Below are 21,319 nucleotides of genomic sequence, written 5' to 3' on the forward strand. Positions count from 1 at the left end.
TCCTTAAGTTTCTATTTTTCTAAGAAAGACTCCCTTTATCTTAGTAACTACAGCACGCCAACAAGTCCTAAACCCACCCTTTTATGGCAAGCCGTTTTAGCTTTTATTCATCTCCAGGATATGAATTCTTGATATCAACAATTACATTCTTGATATCAACAATTACATTTTTTGATATCAAGAATTTAATTGTTGATATCAACAATTAAATTAATGATATCAACAATTAAATTCTTGGTATCAACAATTACATTTTTGATATCAAGAATTACATTTTGGACATTTTTGATATCAAGAATTACATTTTTTACATTTTTGATATCAACAATTATATTTTCACTAGTGAAATGTCCCCATAAGCTGCCATTCAAAACCAATTGTTGATATCAAGAATTGATTTCTTACTAGTTGAAATTCCAATTTCACATATCAGAAATACAATTATTACTAGTAGCTGCCATTCATATGAATTGTTGATATCAAGAATTGTTTTTTTAACTAGTAGAAATATCATTTTTGATATCAATAATTACATACTAGTAAAAATGTGAATTCCTGATATCAATAATTAAATTGTCACTAGTTGAAATGTCTATTCTTGATATCAACAATTCAATTGTTACTAGTAAAAATTACCATTTTTGATATCTGAAAATGTATTTCTGATGTCAATATTATTTCAGATATCTAAAATGGCTTTATTACTAGACACCAATAGTGGAGAAAACCCACTTTTTTTTTTTACCCCAGGATGGACCTGTAGACCGAGGTCAAGTTAGTGAAGTGATCCGTTGGAATTTACATTACACATTTAATTGTTTTCTCCTCCAAACCACTAGCTCACGGTAGCACTATATAATTTACATTTTTTCATTAAAAAAAAATACGTTTCAGAAAGTCTTTATTTAGCAATGGTAAAAAGTGTTACATGGAATGAATAAACGTGTTTACAGGATGACATTTTTTGTGTATATTCATATATAGTTATTTCTATATATTCTGTATATTCATGTTATGATTTCCTTTTTGTTGAATTTTAGCAAACCTGCTAATGTCAAAACACGAATCTTTAAAACTTGCATTACAATTACACAATTTGGTGTAAATGCAGAGTACCATCGTTGTCAAACAAACAGATTCTTTTGTCCTTCCAAAACACTCTTCAGAAGAACTTTTCAATATTCACATTATATTGATTTAAATCTAAGTTGACTACAGTATTTTCACATCACACATCATCAGAATATATCTCACTCTGGAGCATTAGAAATGGATGTGAAAGAGATCCTAATCTATTTAAAGGAGTTGTACAAGAAACGCTATTCTATCTTACATCAGGATGCCCTGTATCATCTTTGCAAGTTTATCACCATATATGATGCATTTATACAAACTCAACGCATTTCCTCAACAGTAGGGCGTTTGTACAGTACTCCATTCCCCTAGATGTCTGCAGTGGTTTGAGGTCAGTATATATCAGGCAGTTGTGAGTAGTTCCTGTTCCAGTAGCTGCCGTTGTAGAGCCAGTCTGGAGCTTTGGTGTGAGGGCTCGGCCCCTGATGAAACCACCTGTGTGTGAACATGAGTTTGATGTTAAGGTGCAGATCAGATCTGCCGATTTCTATAAACACACAGACTCTTTAGGACCATGACACACCAAGACCACTGTAGAGGCGTCAGTGAGCGTCTGTCGGGGTAGTTTTCGAGGTACGTTACACATGTCAGCTCTAGCGATTCAATGTATAAGAATAAAGGCAAAAGTGACGAAAACTAGCAAAGTGAAGACGGTACAAACTTTGAGCTTTTGAGCAATATGCAAATATTTTCATAACATAAGCCGCCAGAAATGAAGAAAGTGTTCAGCCTGATTGGTATTCAAAATGGTAAGCAAGCATTGCCTTGTTTATGGTTTGTCTAGTTGTGTCCTAGTCCTAGTTTTTGAATGGCGAATATAGACTACTGATACTAGACTGCTGATTTAGACATTATTGTGTGAGGTCTGGGAAATGAGTCAGCTTCTGAAACACTGGAATTATACTGCTAAATTAGTTTATCAGTATGATAAATAGTGATAAACACAGTAATCATTGTTTCATTTTTCATTGCTTTGCCTGCATAACTGGATCGTAAACTAATAGATCAGGATAAATTCAGTAACAGCTCAAGTCTGGTTGTTGTGTAGATCAACCTCACTTTGTGGGAAGGGGTCGTCGTTTTAGCGCAAAGAAGACGCCTCAGTTACGTACTCTGATGTGTATTTATTCAAGAGGATCTATTATGCCTTTTTACAAAGTCTTGATTTTGTTTTCAGGCTCTACTAGAATAGGTTTTCATGCTTGAATGTTCATAAAACACCTTCTTTTCCCCATATTCTCCATTGTTGCGGCTCCTCTCTTCCCAGTCTGTCAGTAACGCTTGGTTTAGTTCCTGTCTTTATGAAGCCCCTCCTTCTGAAAAGCACACTGTGCTCTGATTGGTCGGCTGGATCAGTGTGTTGTGATTGGTCGAGCGCTTCGAGCGTGTTTGGAAATGTCCCGCCTCCTACCATAAATGCCAATTTCAACACACTACTAACTAACTCAACCAGGCCCGCCCCTTTATTCTGAGTACACAGCAAATTTCAGGAGTTGAAAAATCATGAGTTAGGCAAAAAAGTGTGAAAGAGTTAATTTTTTGGAGTTGTTTTTTTTAACTCTGACTACGGTTTGTGTTATTGGATACTCCCCGGCTGTGTTGTATTTTGGAGTTCATTCATTGGTGTTCAGGAGCGTGTTTTAACACTACACCTGGAGTTATTTTTGAGAAGTGCGCCACGACACGACCCTGCCGCTGCACAAAGGAATAATGGACTTACGCTTTTTCGTGAGGTAGGTAAAAGTGTAACTTATATAAAACTATTTAAAAAATATATTTTCTGACAAACACGTTTGGTCATCGCATAGCTGTTACGTTACAGGCTAGTTACTGTTTACTAACGTCAACGACCATGAAAAACTTGCTGTTGAACGTATGTTTAACTTACTTGTTTCAAATTTTGAAATGGCTATTTGCGTGGGTTTTTTGTGATGTAAACGAGTTAACATTAGCTAACCGTCTTTCCATTCACCGTGTTTCTGAAAATGAGTGTTTTGCCGTGTAATTGAAGCATCAATGCATTACAGGCATAAAATTACAGTGTCTAACGTTACCCTGGATAATAAGATATAGTTGTGCTGTGCTGTGTAGGCCTGCAATGATTTGAATTGTAACAGCTATGTAACGTTAGGCTACGTATTATTAGTGGTGACCCACAATGTGCGTGATTTTCAGCTTATATATTTTTGCATTCTCAATGAATGGTGCTAGATTATATTATGCCTCATACTGTTGTTTTGTGATCTTCAGACGACTTTCCTGCAGCAAGCGGTTGAAGGTTACTCCTCCTCAAGTCTGAACCAAATGGATTTGCTCAAATAAAGGCCGTAAATCAAGAGTATGGTGTCCAGTGTAGTAATTTCCACACAAAACATTATATTGTGTTAAATAAATGTTAACTCTAAGAAGTGTTAAACTAAACTGGTAACAGTGGTAATGAGTTCATATAATTAATTTTAGAGTTACATTTACTCTCTGTAGGATTAGTATTTTAACTCCATTTTAACTCTGAAAAAAGTGTTAAAAATTAAACTCCAAGAGCAGAGTTATTTTAACTCTGTGCTGGAGTCTAATTGATGGTCTCACATGTACACTCAGATTGAGTTGATTTTAACTAACAGGGAGTTTATTCCAAAAACCAGAATTTGCTGTATATGAATTATTTAAATGAGGACTACTGTGACGTGTTTGTTACCGAAAGAAACTCAAACACTACAATTAAGGCGTTTCAGGAGTTCAGAAACACTGACTCTGATATAGAGAAGAACTCCCGCTGGAGGGACTTTGTGCTTTGCAGAGCTTTTTCAAAATTACACACTGAAGAAAGATGATCATGGAAAAAAGCAGAATAGCTAACATTTCAAACCTTATTTTCCATTCTTCATTTGATTGGGAGCGATTTTTCCGAGCCATGCGTTGTTTTTCCTCCAGTCTGTTCTTCTCTGCACTGGCTACATCTGGGGAAACAGCAGCAATGCGATATATAATTAAGTAGTTTTAAATGATGTCATTATATATGAAGTTGAACAATAACTGATGATGTATGGATCAAGGACTGACGATCTGTCTTCCATCATTGAGGGCAGGATGTTGATATGCGTTTAATATTAAACATATTCACTCGCCTCCGAATTTTAGAGAAGACCCGCCCTCTCCAATTTAAAAAAAAAATGCACATGCACAAACACAACACTCTTGCTCCCGAGAGGGAACGCCTTCTATTACGCCTTGCACAATTATGTTGCAAATTCTAAACTAACTCAAAAATATTCATAAAAAAGACAACATGTCAAATGCCCTTTCGTGTTTTATTTACTTATTATACTGATCGATTGAGTGACCGAGGACTCAAGACATGATATGTGCAACCCTGTATCACACGAAATACGTTCTGAGGAAACTATTTTGCAAATCGCAATTACGTTACATAGCAACATATAAGCAGTGCTATTACGTTGGTCCTTAACCTAATATCTCTCATTGTTAATACGTTATTTTTATACATAGTTGCATATGGAGAAGTAGCTTGTTGCATTTGTGTAATAATAAACACACAAGATTTTAGAATATTTCAGGTTGATACCATTTACCATTTTGGTCAAAAGGCTACTTTAGACAAATTGAGATGTTTACCGTGTCTATGCGGTGCATGACTCGTGCCAGGGCTAGCATTGTAGCTTGCATTAACTTTTACTAGTGATTTTAAATGGATTTCTCCAAATAGCGTGACAAACTTTACTTGTCTGGTAGAATCTTCGCGACTGCGGCATCAGTGAGAAGCCCAACCTGTGCTTTTAGCGCACGCCAGCGTGTGATATTCACCCAAAATCACTCTGGTCTTGTTTCTATATTCTGCGGCTTTTCTCTTCTTATCATACACTTCGTAAACATGTTTTCTCTTTCGACCCTCAGCCATTTTCAAAGGAATGGCTGAAACCGTAACTCCGACATAATACACCTGAAAGTGAAAACTACATATGGATGAGCACGTACGACGGCCTTACGTAAACATATCACCAGAATGATTGACACTTAGGTGGACCAATAGTATAGACTACCCACCCGGAAAAAGAAAATTCTCCGCTATACCTTTAATTCTACGTGGCATTGATTCAACAAGGTGCTGAAAGCATTCTTTAGAAATGTTGGCCCATATTGATAGGATAGCATCTTGCAGTTGATGGAGATTTGTGGGATGCACATCCAGGGCACGAAGCTCCCGTTCCACCACATCCCAAAGATGCTCTATTGGGTTTAGATCTGGTGACTTTTTGGGGCCATTTGAGTACAGTGAACTCATTGTCATGTTCAAGAAACCAATTTGAAATGATTTTAGCTTTGTGACATGGTGCATTATCCTGCTGGAAGTAGCCATCAGAGGATTGCATTGGCATTTAAACGATGCCCAATTGGGACTAAGGGGCCTAAAGTGTGCCAAGAAAACATCCCCCACACCATTACACCACGACGTAGCCGGAAGTACAGAATCAAAATCGTCCGACATCGTTGTTTTACCTTTTAATTCCTTTTTTTTGTAAACGGCATTTGAGCTAGTTTGCACGTTCAACCTATGCGTTCAACTTGTAAACACTCTGACTCTGTACTTCCGGCTACGTCGCCGTGACCTTTTGAACGTAATTACGTATTACGTGACGTTACAAACGTGCCTCACAGAATAGAGCAGGGCTAGCATTTGTCCTTAGAAAAGTTACATTTTTGGAATAAGTTTTGAAATAACCGATCGTTTCGCATGATAAGACCCTTATTCGTCGTCTGGTGTCGTTTATAGACATTTGAAGCTGCATCTGAAACTGTTATTAACTGTCTTTTGGACCTTGGACCGTCTGGTTCCCATGTAAGTCCATTATATGGAGAAAAATCCTGGAATGTTTTCATCAAAAACCTAAATTTCTTTTCGACTGAGGAAAGAAAGACATGGACATCTTGGATGACATGGGGGTGAGTAAATTACCAGCAAAAGTTTTTTCAAAAGTGAACTAATCCTTTAAGTGCTTTTGTTTATGTGCTTTTGTAATTTTTAGTAGCTTTATTTGCATTATGAAAATGTACAAAACGAAGGGGGGTGGTATTTATGATGGTCCTTAATGGTCATAAAAACAGGAAGCTTGACTGCAGGCTCAACATGTGCTTTAGGGATAAGGACAAAACAGGTGACAGCCTAAACTCAACCATCCTGCATTTCATTAAATTGGCTGGATGTTTTTTATGGGTGATTGAATACAACAAGAGGTTAATGTACCTATGTGTCCGCTCTCCAGGGCTCTGATATCAGGTCTCAGACGACAGTCTGTTTGTGGAAGAACTCGCTCCATCTCTGCATCCAACTCATTCAACTGCAGAGCAAATGATGTAAAGGCATAGTACTGACAGAAAGAGAAAGAAGACAAAGAGGAATGAATGACAGTTTGTCACAAAACAGGATGTTTCTTTTTATGTATTAACAGTGGTTGGTAAAATGCATATAAGAAAATCAATGTCTTGTTTTTTGTCTTCTTGCATATTCAACATTGTTGAAAGCTTGATCATGTCTGTCTGACAGTCATTCTTAGGTGATTTTTTTTAAATAACTGTACACTTAAATTAGTCTTGATGGCATTAGTTCTACATCACTTCACCAAGGTTTTTCAGTTATATACTGTATAGCCTGCCTAATTATCGTTGGAAATACCTGTGCATATAATTAAATTACTGTTTGAACCTGATTCTTCGCGATAGTGGAATCTATACATCTCGGTCCTCCAGTGGCGGCAATCTTTGAGGGAAACCAGTTCAACCCAAGCACTCTTTGATAACGTGATGATTACGTAACTGCAGATCATCTGTCCATCATCGTATAAAGCCCACCCTGGCAATTTGATTGGCTTGACGATTTCTGAACCGATCATAATAGAGCATCACAGTCCCGCCCACAGCCGGTGCCGGAAGTAAGAATTCAATACAATTTCTCCATTGACATTTGAGATATAAGCCATAAAAACGTAACCATACATGGTAGACTTTAAACCAGCTACGGCTGTACTAGGCGATTGTATTTGCTCATATGAACGCCAAAAGTTCATGGGGCACTAACCTTGTTTTAAGATAAATGCCTTTAATTCACAAAGTCTTGGATAAGTACTTCATTACCCACAATCCTACAATCCCACAGTAATGTATCTGATTGGTGGAAGTCGTGTAACTGTCTGGTTAAACCCTGCGAAGGTCCGTGAAGACTGAAGATCGCGTAATGATGTGGGGCTAGTTCATTGGTCGCCATTGGATGTGCAGTTGCCGCAGCACAGCCTATGAGCGAGCCAGATGCTCAATGTTTTAGTATGTGCAGCTGAAAATGCGTTTTACAAATAAGCTACAGTAAACCAGCGTTTCCCTGCATTCACTATATAAAATTCACTGGAGGAAAAAGTTCACGAGGCCGTCGTCAGATTTGGAAGTCACTCAAAAGGCTCCTTCACGGTGGCTTCAGTCGACTTCAGTGAGGCGCGGTGGTTTATGGAGGAGTATTTCCTTTGCTCTGACTCTGAGATGATACACAGGCTTGAATCCTTAACTTTTTTTGGATTTTCTCTTCGTTTTTTCACTCGAAATGATATGTTGTATGCTTATGAGTTCTGCCGTAGCTGGTTATCCTCAGACATGCTCTAAAACTCTTTAGATATGGATTTTACAAAACGTCAATTGGAGAAATGAATGGGAAATTTACTTCCGGCACTAACGCTCTCTCTGGCTGTGGGCGGGACTGTGAGCATCATTACAGGGGTTGGACAATGAAACTGAAACCCCTGGTTTTACAACACAATAATTTGTTAGAATGGTGAGGGCCTCATTTTGCATCCAAATACAGCACCAATTGACAGATAGAAGTCCTTCACAGTGACAAGAGGGATTATGAGCCGTTCCTCTTCCAGAACAGTGTCCAGGTCACTGTATGATGCTGGTGGACTCGCTCCTCCAAAACACCTCAATAATATTCAGATCTGGTGACTGTGCAGACCATGGGAGATGTTCAACGTCACTTTCAACTTCACCAAACCCTTCGGTCACAAGTCTTGCTGTGTGTGTTGGTGCATGATCATGCTGATAGACGGTTTGAGCATCAGGTGCTCATGATCCTCCAGAAGGGTTTGGTAGTCCTCGGCAGTGTCGTGTCCATCAAATACAATCAGGATTGTCATGATATTGGAGCTCAAACCATCACTGATCCACCCGTGCTTCACTCTGAAGATTGGCCGCCAGGCATATAGATGTGAAACCTCCAACATTGGCCAGTGTTTCAGTTTCATTGTCCAACCCCTGTACTTCTCAATAGAGTCCAGACCGAACTTCCCAACCAAAAAATGTTGTGGGCGGGGTTCAGGCGGGCATCCAGGCTAGTTTGCCTGCCTACCTATCGTTGGAAATGCCCGTGGATATAATAAAAGTACTATTTGAACCTGATTCTTCTTCTTTGTGCTTCTTCCCACAACATCCCATTACATTTACAGGGTGGTACAGATGGCCCATGGACAGTGAAACAAATGTTAATATACACATAAATATAGCTGTGCCCCATAGCCAATACAAAAGCCCCCAGACTATAAACAGGAAGGGATCTCAGAGAATGAGAAATTTGATTCTATTTCAGAAAATATATTGTAATTCAGTAAAAAGTCACATCACATAGAATCATGACCGATCATTGCAGTCACTTGCAGCCCAAATTATAACCACATCATTTGAAAAAAAGGCCATATAATGACAAATAGTGAAATATTCTGCATACTTTTCCCGAGTTGTCTGGCCGCGGTGATATCCTCCAGATGAGCTCACTTCCTGTAATCACCTGCACAGTCTCTGTCTCTGGAGGAGGCATCTCATCCGGCTCCTCTTCCGCATTATTACTCTGCAACATTTGTAAAACACATTACATTAGACATTTGATTAATGTTATTAACATCAAGTCCAATTCTGCTCTGGTGGTTTTAAATCCATGTTTGTGTTCGATAACATATTACATGAAAATGTAAAACGAATCAATATTTATGTCATTATCTCGACAGTCACCTGTGTACTTCCCTTCCTGTCAGAACGCTTCGGGTCAGATTTCCTGTGAGCATCAAACGTCGCTGGATCCACAGAATACAAGCACTCCGTCCACTTGCCATAGAGAGCACAGACCTTTTTTTTACTGGACAGACATAAAGAAAACGATCACATTGATGGCCCAAGAAGACACGAAACGAGTGGTTTGTGTGAGAAAACTAAGAGTATTTCTATGGTTTTTTAACGAGTCATTAAATCATGTTTAATTTGGACTTCTCTGTGCTGCTCTTTGAGGTGGTGACCATAGACCTCCATTATATGACTGACAGACAAGAACGGTTTGACCTAAAAATATCAAAATTGAAACTACGGCGGAAACAAAGACACCTACATCTTGGATGCCCTTGAGGTAAGATAAAACATATCAAAAATTAATTTCAAAGTGAACTATCACATATTGTATTTGCATCACATATTGGCTGCCACACTGCAGTCAAAACTGAATAAGCCAATTTGGAGGCTCTGTGACAAAAAGTAGTGTTTACATACCTTTTATCAAGTATGTATCCTTCCACTTTATGCAACTCTTTTCCAAACATGCCACACGACTTGAAAGTCAAACAACATCTTTCCCCAGTTCTGTTAACAAAAAACACAGTGAAATCATTTGTGTGTTTGTCTTCTGCAGTAGTTAGACTCTTTCATTGTTTTCATTGTGAATTTACACCTAATAATCCTTTCATGATATTTTCTCTTACTTATGATTAATAATTTCAACATTTCCATATTGCTCAATCCACAGTTGTCCCATGATAATGTTATGAACACAGCAGGTCGGGTTGGTCCAGGTGTAAGCTTCATTGTGACTGCGGAACAACAAATTAGAGATAAATATGTCAGTGATAAAGGTGTTTAATAAATGTTTATGTCTGTGAGAACATGATGTTTACTGGTGCACACATGTAAAGGCTGGAAATCACTCACACGGGAAGCTCTAGGGTGATGATTCCACGAGGTTCGGCCTCCACACTCTTTCCCCAGAACTTGAGTTTGGGGTAAATGGAGCCATGAAACATGAAGTCGTTCTTTATGCCCTCGGCGTGGAAGGCACTGACTGGTGGATGATGACTGACCTGCTCAGAGATCCACCTGAACCCCAGATCCTCTCTGATGAGAAGAAACACTGGCGTGATCAGCTCACTGGAAACATTGACATGATCAGCTCATAAGTGAGCAGACACTGACCTGAGCAGCTCATAGGTTTCTCCCAGCAGAGGGTTGAAGGGTTTGCCGGTCCTCTCCCACTGCGAGGCCACAGCTGACACAGCAAACGCTGCCACATTCTCAAAAACCAAAGAAACCTAACATCACTGACATGTCGAGAGTTTGTTTCAGTTGATGGTAGCAGAGCCATAGTACATTTCAGGTCTATAGTGTACACTGTAAAAAATAAACCGTAAATTTTACGGTAAAAAAACCGCAGCTGTGGTTGCCAGAACTTTACCGGTAAAAATACGGTAGGAACGTTAATGGTTTTACAGACTTAACTTAAAATTTACAGTAATAAACCGTATTTTATTTCTGATAAAATGTTGATTTACCAACTTATTGATATTTGTTTTAGACCATTGTAATACACTGACAACCATCAATCATCACAGCAGTGATGAGAGTTACTTGAGCAATCACAGCTCATCATAAGTGATTGCTTATTTAAGTAATACTTATATAAAGAAGCTGCACAGTGTCATTCACACAAACATTAAACACCATCATGGTAACACACATGAGATTTAACAACATTAAATGTAACATAAACAGTGTTGGGAGTAACGCATTACAAAAGTAATACATTACAGTAACATATTACTTTTTGCTGTAACGCAGTAGTGTAAGGCATTACTAATCAATTTTCAGTAATATTTTACTCGTTACATGTTCAGTGAGGCTTGTATTACAGTTGTATTACAGTGTATTGTCTGCTTTTACTTCTTAAAGGCAACAGACTATGTGAAAGTTTTAAAGCAGTCTTTTAGTGCCAGTTCAGAGCGGTCGCGTCTGTAACATCGTTTTTTCCTCATAAATGCGAACACGAAAACTAAAATAAAATGAATATTTTAAGTTCTATGGAGACTGGAGAGCCAACCCTTCCTCATCTGATTTGTGCAGTGTAATTAACAGAATTACAAAACATATATTTTGCCTCCTATTTTTTTGTCACGCATGAATGTGTGTCTTTTCCCTAATATTAAAAATAAAACATAGACTGATATTTGTCTAATGTCTGGAGTCCTTTAAGGAAGTAGCCTATATACGTTTCAATACATGTATTTTCTGAGAATTTTTATTTCAAGTTTTGACTGCAAATGTCATGTCCATAATGCTGGACTTCCCCAATTTTAAATAATTTATCCTCAACTAGTTTTGTGGTGTAGGTCTACGTATTTTATAATGTTAACTTCAAATAATACTAATAGCCGAATTTAAAGATAAGGCAGCATTGGATCTGGACGGTAAGGAGAATAACGCTGGGAGTTGGAAGAGGTGTGTCGTGATTAGGGTTGGGTATTGAGAATCGAGTATCGATTGGAACCGGGATTAACTTTTCGTTTTTCCCGGAATCGTTCAAAAGTTAAAATTTCAATTCCTAGTTTCGATATTCACAGTCCGCCGAGCGGAAGAAGAAACCGCTGGACAACACCAACGAAAAAGCGTCTACCGGAAGTGTTGACATAACCGTCCGTCGAACATGAGTAGCTTACGTCGGTGGTCCAAAGTGTGGCTTCACTTTTCTAAAAATTAACGAAATCTCGGCAAAATGCAAAATTTGTGACAAGTATTTGTGACAGAAGGAGTATTTCCTTCAGAAAGACCGTTGGTTAGCAAGGTTAGCTAAACTTTTTTGACCCTGCCTCTTAAAAGAATCGAAATCGAGAATTGTTAGGAACCGGAATCGAAACAAGGAATCGGAATCGGAATCAGAATCGTTCAAATTCAAACGATACCCAACCCTAGTCGCGATTCTGTAGGTTCGTGGATCTGAGTCGTGTGGCGAATCGGGATTTCGGTTTCATATTGCATATCGTTACAGCCCCAAAGTTAAGTTCTACTTAGTTATTTTGGTGAAAGTAACTCAAAAGTAATACATGAGTAATGTAACGCATTACAATTCTGGGACAGTAATATTGTAAGGTAATGAATTACTTTTAAATAACAGTAACAAGTAATACCTAATGTATTACAGTTTCGAAGTAACTTGCACAACACTGAACATAAAACCCTAATGTACATAACTGATTAGAAAAAAAACAATAAAACTATAAGGAACTATAGTTATTTCAACAAAAATACATCAAATGTGAAGTGTCACACGGAATTGTGGGAATGTCAATTTACGGTTTTTCACTGTAAAATATACAACGATTTGTTCTTTTTCACTTTCCAAAACTGTAAATTTAACGGTATTTTACTGTAAAATTATATCACAGTTATTTACCGTAAAAAGTACGGAAACTTTCTGTTAACCAATTAACAGTTTTGCACTGTAGCATTTTTACAGTCTTTTACTGTTAAAATCACGGATATTTTTTACAGATTGTTAAATGCTTAGATTTTTTGCCTCTAGTCATAATTAATTTTATGTATAAAACATAAATTCAATCAATGTAATAGCTATTCACCTCTAATAAAATGCAGTGAAATTGTATTTACATAAGATTACATAAAATCGATTCTGTATGCTGACTATATAAATGCAAAGCATATACCGGTAGTATAATCCAGGTCAAAGTTCTGCCAATTATTGTTTGACCTCAAAGAAAGTTTTGTGGGAAAAAAACTGCTCTAAAATAGTGAGTTAACTTCAACCAAACCTGGAATTATGAAGCTGAAATCTTCAGCTGACATCTACAGTACATGTACTTACTACAGTGAAGTAGGGACTACAGGGACTTACTTAGGGGGAGGATTAAGATTTGGTTAATTGCATGTAATTATGCATAATTTACTGTTATTACTATGGTAAGTACATGCAACATATGTAAGAAGGACACTTTGTTCAAACACGCCTCCACAAAACACCGCCCAAACGTATATGCAAAGAAAGAAGGCGTAACTTTTATTCCCATTGTGTTATTGTTGCTGCCGGCGCCACCATGTCGTGGAGATGCTGTGTTTTTCGTTGCGAAAGCCAAACTTTGTTTGGCCTTCCAAAAGAGGACACACTTAGAAAACAGTGTTTGAGCTTTATTTACAACACTGTTCCAGAACAGGACAACTAAAATATTCGACTGTGTGCTGTGCACTTTTCGGCGGACTGTTTCCAGAACCTGGGAGAGTAGACTGGCTGTGGATGAAGCTGATTCTGAAGCAAGGTTATTTTCGTAAACGAAAACTAAAACTATCAGTTAAAAAAAACATTTGGAGGATGGAAGTGGACATTTATAGCCTTTTCTCACTGCACTTGATATAATTAAACTTATCAATTTGAAAGGTTCAAACGACAATCACAGATTCGACAGATTCACCCGCTGTAAAATGCAAAAGACTTCGTTCCGAGTGGCAACAGAAAAAAAAGAGACTGTAACCAGACCCATGCGAAAACAAGGATATATCGGAAGGACATTATCAATTTTACATTAACAATTTGAGAACAAAGTATTATTTGCACGTGATATGACAAGCGATGTTTAGATTTAATCAGCGTGATTTACTGAAATGTCAGAAGACTGGGCAGAATACACAACGGGGCTAATAGGAAGTGCCAAGGCTCTCCGTTAGACGGGCTCTGGCCAAACCCTCTCATGGAAGAAGAAAGCCATCATGTTTACAACTGTGACAATGAGCACTTATCAAGAAAAACTAAACAATGGATTTTTAAAGGTATGTGAAATTTGTGGCTCCATTGTTGTAAGTAAACTTGCAAAACATTCCTGAATGAATAATTTGAGATGCATGCCAGTCAGTGAAGGGACATCAACCTTACATTTTCATACCTATAAAAGCCACACTGAAATGCCTTTGACTGAACGCTTAGCTTTGTATGATACGTTGACGTAATTTCCACTGAAACAGGAAGCTGAGGCGGGACATATTGAATGGCTCCTCCCCCTTTTCAATAGCCAATAGTGTTTAGTTGACCTCACAGACTGCAAGTCGTACTTGACGGCACCATGGAAGCGAATCCGAGTGCTGATGATACGTTGGATTCAACAGAATAAATTCTAGCCATTTCATTCTTAAAGCTCCACTGTGTAACTCTTTTAGTTTATTCTTAGCTAAAAAACACTTAGTTCTTTCAAAAATATATGTGCTCATTAATGTATATTTACTTCGTTCAAGTAATAAAGTATTCTCGTGAGTGTATAATATGCCATTGAAAATACATACGGGTAAGGGTTCTAATGTTGGTTGCCATGTTGCCCCTCCATCTTGGAAGTACAGTAGCCAAAGAGGGACATACCCGTTAATTCAAGCTTCGCCTTTCGCATTTACGTTTGAGTTAACACTCATGGATGAGGTTGAACTGGAAGCCATGTTAATCTTGGACTACATTGGCCACCGTAGGAGTTAAAACGAAATCGGAATTGAGAGGAACAGAAACTAATATTCCCTTGATGGTCGTATATCTTTTCACCACTAGATGGGGGTAAAAATCACACAGTGTAGCAACATACAGTTGGAAAACAGAATAAAACTTGAGCATTTGATCAACCGAACACATATTTCCAAAAGGGCTGTCACATCAAAATTTGAATTACGAATATTGTTTGAACTAAACAAACCCTGCACAATCGAATGCAATAAACTGTGCATTCGAATTTTTGGTGAGTCAAGAGGTTTGCGAGACATGATGATGACATAACTAGTGCGGTTTGTATTTTAGATTTTATCCAGTATATAGTGCTGTGGCTGCGTTGTTAATGAGAAAAAAATGTCTGAAAAAGGCTTCCTGCTGACGAAAACCCTCTCAGTTGGTGGCAAAGATCGAGCAACGACATACTTGACTATACCTGGCACATCGGTCAGCGCTGAACGTGTGTTTCTCGCTGCAGATCAAGTTGACCGTCTGGTGTTTTTGACAAACAATATGTAGATGTGTAGTGAATAGAAATGGATTATTTCTGAATGGCAGTTTGCTATTTTGTGTTTCGTGTTTTCTTAGGTTACTGATGCACTAACACAGTTTTATGCACTATTGTAACCTAATTTTCAGGTTACGGAATTATATTTTATTTAAGAATAGTTGTTGCAATTAATAAAAAGTGATACTTGATTAGATTAACATTTGCTTATTGTGCTCGCTTGCTCCCTCTTGTGGGTAAAGGAGACATTACCATTAAGTAACATTAAGTATTGCCTTTAGAATTCAAATCTTTTGAATTTTGCAAATATTTAAGAAAGAAATTCGAATTTAGCTTTTCAGCCATTCTGACAGCCCTAATCTCCAACCCATTTCACTCCGTGCCGTGTCAACGGCTGCTTTGGCACGGTGGTATTTATAGCATAGGGCGCGAGACACTTTTCATTCTAGAGAGCATTTGATTGGACAGAAGATGTGGTGAGAAGCTGAAGTCTGTGGTGATATCATAAAAATCTGTCAATTTAGTGGAAGTAAGAGACAATGTTTCTCCTAAAGTCAATTTTGTCATTGTTTTCGAACACACCAGCATATTCATAACCTTAAGGCTAACATATTCATACTAAAAGCTAAAAAAAAGGTCCCACTTTATATTAAGTGGCTTTAAGTACTATGTACTTACATTTAAAAATAAGTACAATGTACTTATTGTGCTCATGTTGTATTGTAAATCACTTTTGGTGCTATTGAGGTGGGATACGGGTAAGGTTAGGGACAGGTGTGGTGGTATGGGTAGGTTTAAGGGTAGGTTTAAGTGTAAGGGATGGGTCAGCTGTGTAATTACAGATGTAATTACATAAATTAATTACAGCTGTAATTACATGCTTGTATTTTTTAAATATAAGTACAATGTAAAAACATGTATGTACACAATAAGTCCATTGTATCAAATTATTAATTTCAATGTAAGTACATGGTACTTAAAGCCACTTAATATATAGTGGGACCAAAAAAAATAATAATTTTGGTTTCAGGGGGCTTTTAACATGACGAGGAACACAACAAACTGTCATTGGTTTCTTTACATGTCAATTAGACGGCCCTAGGCGGTCCTTAGCCAATGAAAGCTGCGATGGAGTACAGACTTTCTACCTTCTATCTGAAGCTCTGGCTACGTGAGACTAAAACAGGCCAGGGTTAAAATGCGAATCTGTTTTATTCAATAGGTCCCTGCCCTATTTTTCTCTTCACCAAGCAGTATTTGGCCTTAAAAATTTAAATATAGCGTTACCTTCATTCTGTTGATGGAGTCTTGTGAAGCGTTGGCCTTCTGGATGAGGTATGTGTGTTCCATGTATTCAGTCAATCTCTGAAGAAAACTCAAAGGCTCATTAAAAATCACTGGCATTGTGATTTTCGACAGTTCCTGTGAAGATTGAAAGATGAAAATAAATGATTAACAGGAATAGAATTAATCTGGCAAAAAAAACAACAAAACAAACAAATAAAAACATTCAAAAATAATTTCAGATTACAACCAAATTTTTGGACTATCAAGTGCCTGAAGTTGAAAAAACACTAACACAGTATGTGTAAAAATAAATTGTCTTACCATCCCGATGCATTTTTTGAGAACGCTCCACATACTGGCATTGTTTCGAGAGAACATCGCAGCAGGAAGAGCCGACCTATTGCAAGACGGATAATGAAACAAATTTCAGAATTTCGGGGGGGGGACGCTATACACTACGGTACGGAGGCGTATTGCATTCACTTGAAGAAAAAAAATCTACTCTGTTTTTCTGAATTAACAAGTTAATTTTTCATGAGAAATAAAAATTTGCTCTGTTTTTCTGAATTAATGAGTTAATTTTTCATGAGAAAAAAAGTTTTTGCTCTGTTTTTCTGAATTAATGAGTTAATTTTTCATGAGAAAATTTATTTTTTCTGTTTTTCTGAATTAACTCATTAATTCAGAAAAACAGAGCAAAAAAGTTTTTCTCATGAAAATTTAACTCGTTAATTCAGAAAAACAGAGCAAAAAAAATTTTCTCATGAAAAATTGACTCGTTAATTCAGAAAAACAGAGCAATTTTTTTTCTCATGAAAAATTATCTCATTAATTCAGAAAAACAGAGCAATTTTTTTTCTCATGAAAAATTAACTCGTTAATTCAGAAAAACAGAGTAGATTTTTTTTCTTCAAGTGAATGCAATACGCCTCCGTACAATACGCCTCCGTACTATAAATGCAATTTATTTTTAGCAATATTACATGAGCAAAAGTGCTGTTGTTCCAAATATAAGCATGGCTGTATCCTCGTGCCACAGATTATCACAGCCACAATATTCAGATCAATACTACGATTGCAGTCGTGATACTGCTTATACACAACAGGTCTACAAGTTCACTTTGAGTAACTTTACACTACAGAATAGAAGGTCTTCAAGGAAAATAGACCAAAGCAGAATCAACCGGTGCAATGTCTCAAAGCAAACACACAGTAATGCTGCTGTGATGACATCAGGTATAAACCCGGCTTAACCCCATAACTTTCACATGATGTTGTTCAACACAAGAACACCAAGAAGTGAGCAGAGAGTTTACCAGAATTGTCTTCAATCACCACACAAACGTCTATCTTTCTGGATTCGCAAAATCTTAGGATTACAACAGTGAAATTATATATGTTAATTTATTTTAAATTAATTTATAGTAATACAGCTGTGATTATAAATGCAAGTTTTTTTTTAAATGTAAGTACAATGTAAAAACATGTACACAAAAATTGCATTGTATCAAACGATTATCTTATATAGTAATTAAAGACACTTATATAGTGTCTTTAATATATATTTTATTATTTATATATATATATATATATATATATATATATATATATATATATATATATATATATTAACTTGTATAGTAATTTAATGTAAAGTGTTAACCTAAACTACAAATGTTCCTCTTTCACTTCATTTGCTGCCTGTGTGACGTTGACCTACATGACTGTATGAATACATGTAAATGTTATTGCTCATTTCACTAACCTAAACCTGATAAAGGCTGAAGACTACTAAATACTAGTAAACCAATTGTACAACCGAGGATTTCATTCCCTTACACTGGCTGAAGAAATGTTTAGATACTTCCCAAAAAAAAATTTCACAATCACTTTGTTTGTGTAAACCTAACACAAGCGTAAGATTATGGAGTGCCACAAGGCTCTGTATTAGGTCTTCTATTGTAATTACCGACCGCATAATTATAGGCCGTATCCTTTATGTAGCTAGTTAATGGCGTATTGTTTCACTTAGCTAAACAAATAAAATGGACTCCACTTGATTACATGAGGTTTTGGACAGAAGCAACAACAATAATAATACTAATATGCAAAAAATGTAATCGTTTAACAAAAAAAAAAAAACAATGTGAAATTTTATATTCACTGTCATTTTAAAATGAGATACAAAATCCCATGACAGAGAAGGTATACCTGTGATTTTTGACTCCATTGCTCTGGGTTGTGTCTCCCTGGCTACCGTCCCCTGACATGACGTCTCAGTCCCTGGGGTCACAGATGAAGCTGTGTCTAAAAAACACCAGACTGTTTACTGATCCGGCTCTAGAAATGCATTAAAGAATAGTAAAAACATGGTCCTCCAAGGAAAATTAAGAATATTTCATAATTTTACATAGATAAACAAAAACATAAAATGAAATAAACTGTCAAGACCAAAGCTATTTTATCCAAAAGCCTACGAATATGTAGAAAACATTGGTGCCTGTGGTTTCTATGATCTATGCAGGTTTACGATGCTTTGGGGAAACACAGCCTGACTGTTTGAATTAGAAAGAGTTGACAGTACTCCCGTTAAGATAATTAACATCAACAAATGGATTTGTATCGGATAAATTCTTTGGATTGCCTTTTTATGTTTGTGAAACATACGCTTACGCAAATTCTTCACACATTTCTATCACTGAAAAGCATGTAGGATTATGAGATTATAACAGTATTAGATTCCGCAATACGATGACATCTGTCGACTGCAGATGAGCACATGCCCCTTCACCTTTATCATGTTTGTTTTTATTTTAAATTTAATAATTCCACTTTATAAATCTCACAGCTCATCCTGAGATGATTCATGGGATTGTCTGGCTTCAGCACACACTGCTATTATTTTAAGTGTTCATACTGGACTGATCTGCTGAATCCGTCAACTATAAAAACACCAGCGCTCGGCTAACTTTAACCTTGCCTATGATAACAACCAAACATATATCTGCAATTTAACAAGCATCATATACTACTACTGACATCTATCAATACATGTGTTTTATTAGTGCTATAAAAGCTGGATGGATAATATGACATAAATAGATGGACTATAACATTAAATTAAATAATATAGTTATGTTTATTCGTGTGTTGTTATTGGTGACAGAACTAAGTTTTATCTATTTAGATTAGACTCTGCTCACAGCGTCTGTCTGTGATGATGTCACACCTGCAAACACTGATTACAGGAGGAAAAAATGTAACAAATAAATTACAGTGTAGAAAAAAACTGACCCTTGATGTAAAAAAAGATATAATAAGCAATTATTATTTGCTACATATAATATTTGACATGATACATTCAGTGTAAATGTGGATGTTCCGATCAGGATTAAGGTCACTGTACCTTCAGTGTGACATCATGACAAATGCTACTGTACCGGTCTCAGTTACAGTCACTTGACACACACTCTGGGCACACCTCTGACTAAATCTTCATTTGACAGTGAAATAAGTGAAAATGTGAGCAGAGAAAAGCAGAAATGTGAATGTACCTGCCTGAATGGCTGCTGAAGGTGTCACCTTGTTTTGCGTCCTCTCTGCTGTTCCTGTGTGTGTGACTGTAGGTGCGTGAAATGGAGCACCGGAGAGACGGGAGGAGTGTGTGTGTGTGTGTGTGTTTGCAGAGCTCAGCATAAAGAGGATCGGAGAGCAGCTGATCACACCTGGGCTATAATGAACACACACACTGAGACAACATACACATATACAGCTATAGTGCGTACTTCAACTATTAATATACACATAATTATCAGTGTTTTTCATTATATGAGTTTCTGTAATAAATGTGATTATCTCAATGGCTGTATTTTCACTGCATAGTGGTGTCATGGGATTCACACCCTAAAACACACATTACAGAGTCAAGATAGTGTGTCTACAACCCTTGTCTAGAAATTAATAAATACATATACATTATGATAATGGAATTTGATTAACAACGATAGATAGATAGATAGATAGATAGATAGATAGATAGATAGATAGATAGATAGATAGATAGATAGATAGATAGATAGATAGATAGATAGACAGATAGGCAGTAGCTGAAGTGTGGAAGTGATTATGAAGGGTGTAATGGAACAATACTTACTATACACTGATCTGTCTTAAGAGGCTTACTGTGCTTTAACAGAGTAAGCACTCTTCAAAAAAATGCTCTGATTCATTTTAGGCTAACACTGAATCTTTTCCCCCAGTATAATCTGTTTTATAGTCTTGAAAAGCCTTCCCTGAAAAGCCATTCGGAACTCAACTCAGGTTTGCTCAAGTTCCTGAATTTTTTTATTGACTTCACAGAATGTCTAAAAACTGACGCTGTTTTTACATTCCCTTGAAACCACACTCCCTTGATGACACATTTTATACTTCAGTACAGATTTACTGAAACTCACATTTTCAGTGGAGTGAGTTGAGAATGACTGGAAAAAAAACTGATTTTAAAGTAATTAAATGTAAAAAGTTGATGTTGTCTTTATGTAAGTTCGGAGAAAGCTGTTAAAAGCTAGAAAAGGTTTTGATAAGTACACTTACACAAGAGTAAAAATATGAAAATGTTGATTAACCTGCAATACTTTGCAATTCTCTTACTTATCCATCATACTCTTCACATTTACAAACACACTTTCGCACAAACACAGTTCATTGTTAATTCGCTAAAATATGAATGCACTGTAAATGTTTCTAATGTTGGTCATTTTAATAGTGTGAGTAAA

The 21,319-nt window shown here is 36.8% G+C and overlaps 1 protein-coding gene across 1 annotated transcript; it reads right to left on the reverse strand.

Annotated features, from left to right (window-relative positions):
* Positions 1–740: 740 nt before the first annotated feature.
* On the reverse strand, positions 741–20,221 carry LOC120461551 (oxysterol-binding protein-related protein 1). The gene is made up of 13 exons (XM_039649782.2): positions 20,099–20,221; positions 18,756–18,851; positions 16,866–16,941; positions 16,545–16,679; positions 10,420–10,517; positions 10,159–10,341; positions 9,933–10,040; positions 9,724–9,813; positions 9,196–9,319; positions 8,915–9,034; positions 6,395–6,518; positions 4,001–4,091; positions 741–1,569 (listed from the first exon to the last, which is right to left on the reverse strand). Exons 2-13 carry the CDS (start codon positions 18,812–18,814, stop codon positions 1,467–1,469), a joined length of 1,311 nt encoding a protein of 436 aa, XP_039505716.2. The 5' UTR covers positions 18,815–18,851; positions 20,099–20,221; the 3' UTR covers positions 741–1,466.
* Positions 20,222–21,319: the final 1,098 nt, after the last annotated feature.

Source organism: Pimephales promelas, chromosome 5 (genome assembly GCF_988280905.1).
Source record: "Pimephales promelas chromosome 5, fPimPro1.hap1.1, whole genome shotgun sequence".
NCBI lineage: Eukaryota > Metazoa > Chordata > Actinopteri > Cypriniformes > Leuciscidae > Pimephales > Pimephales promelas.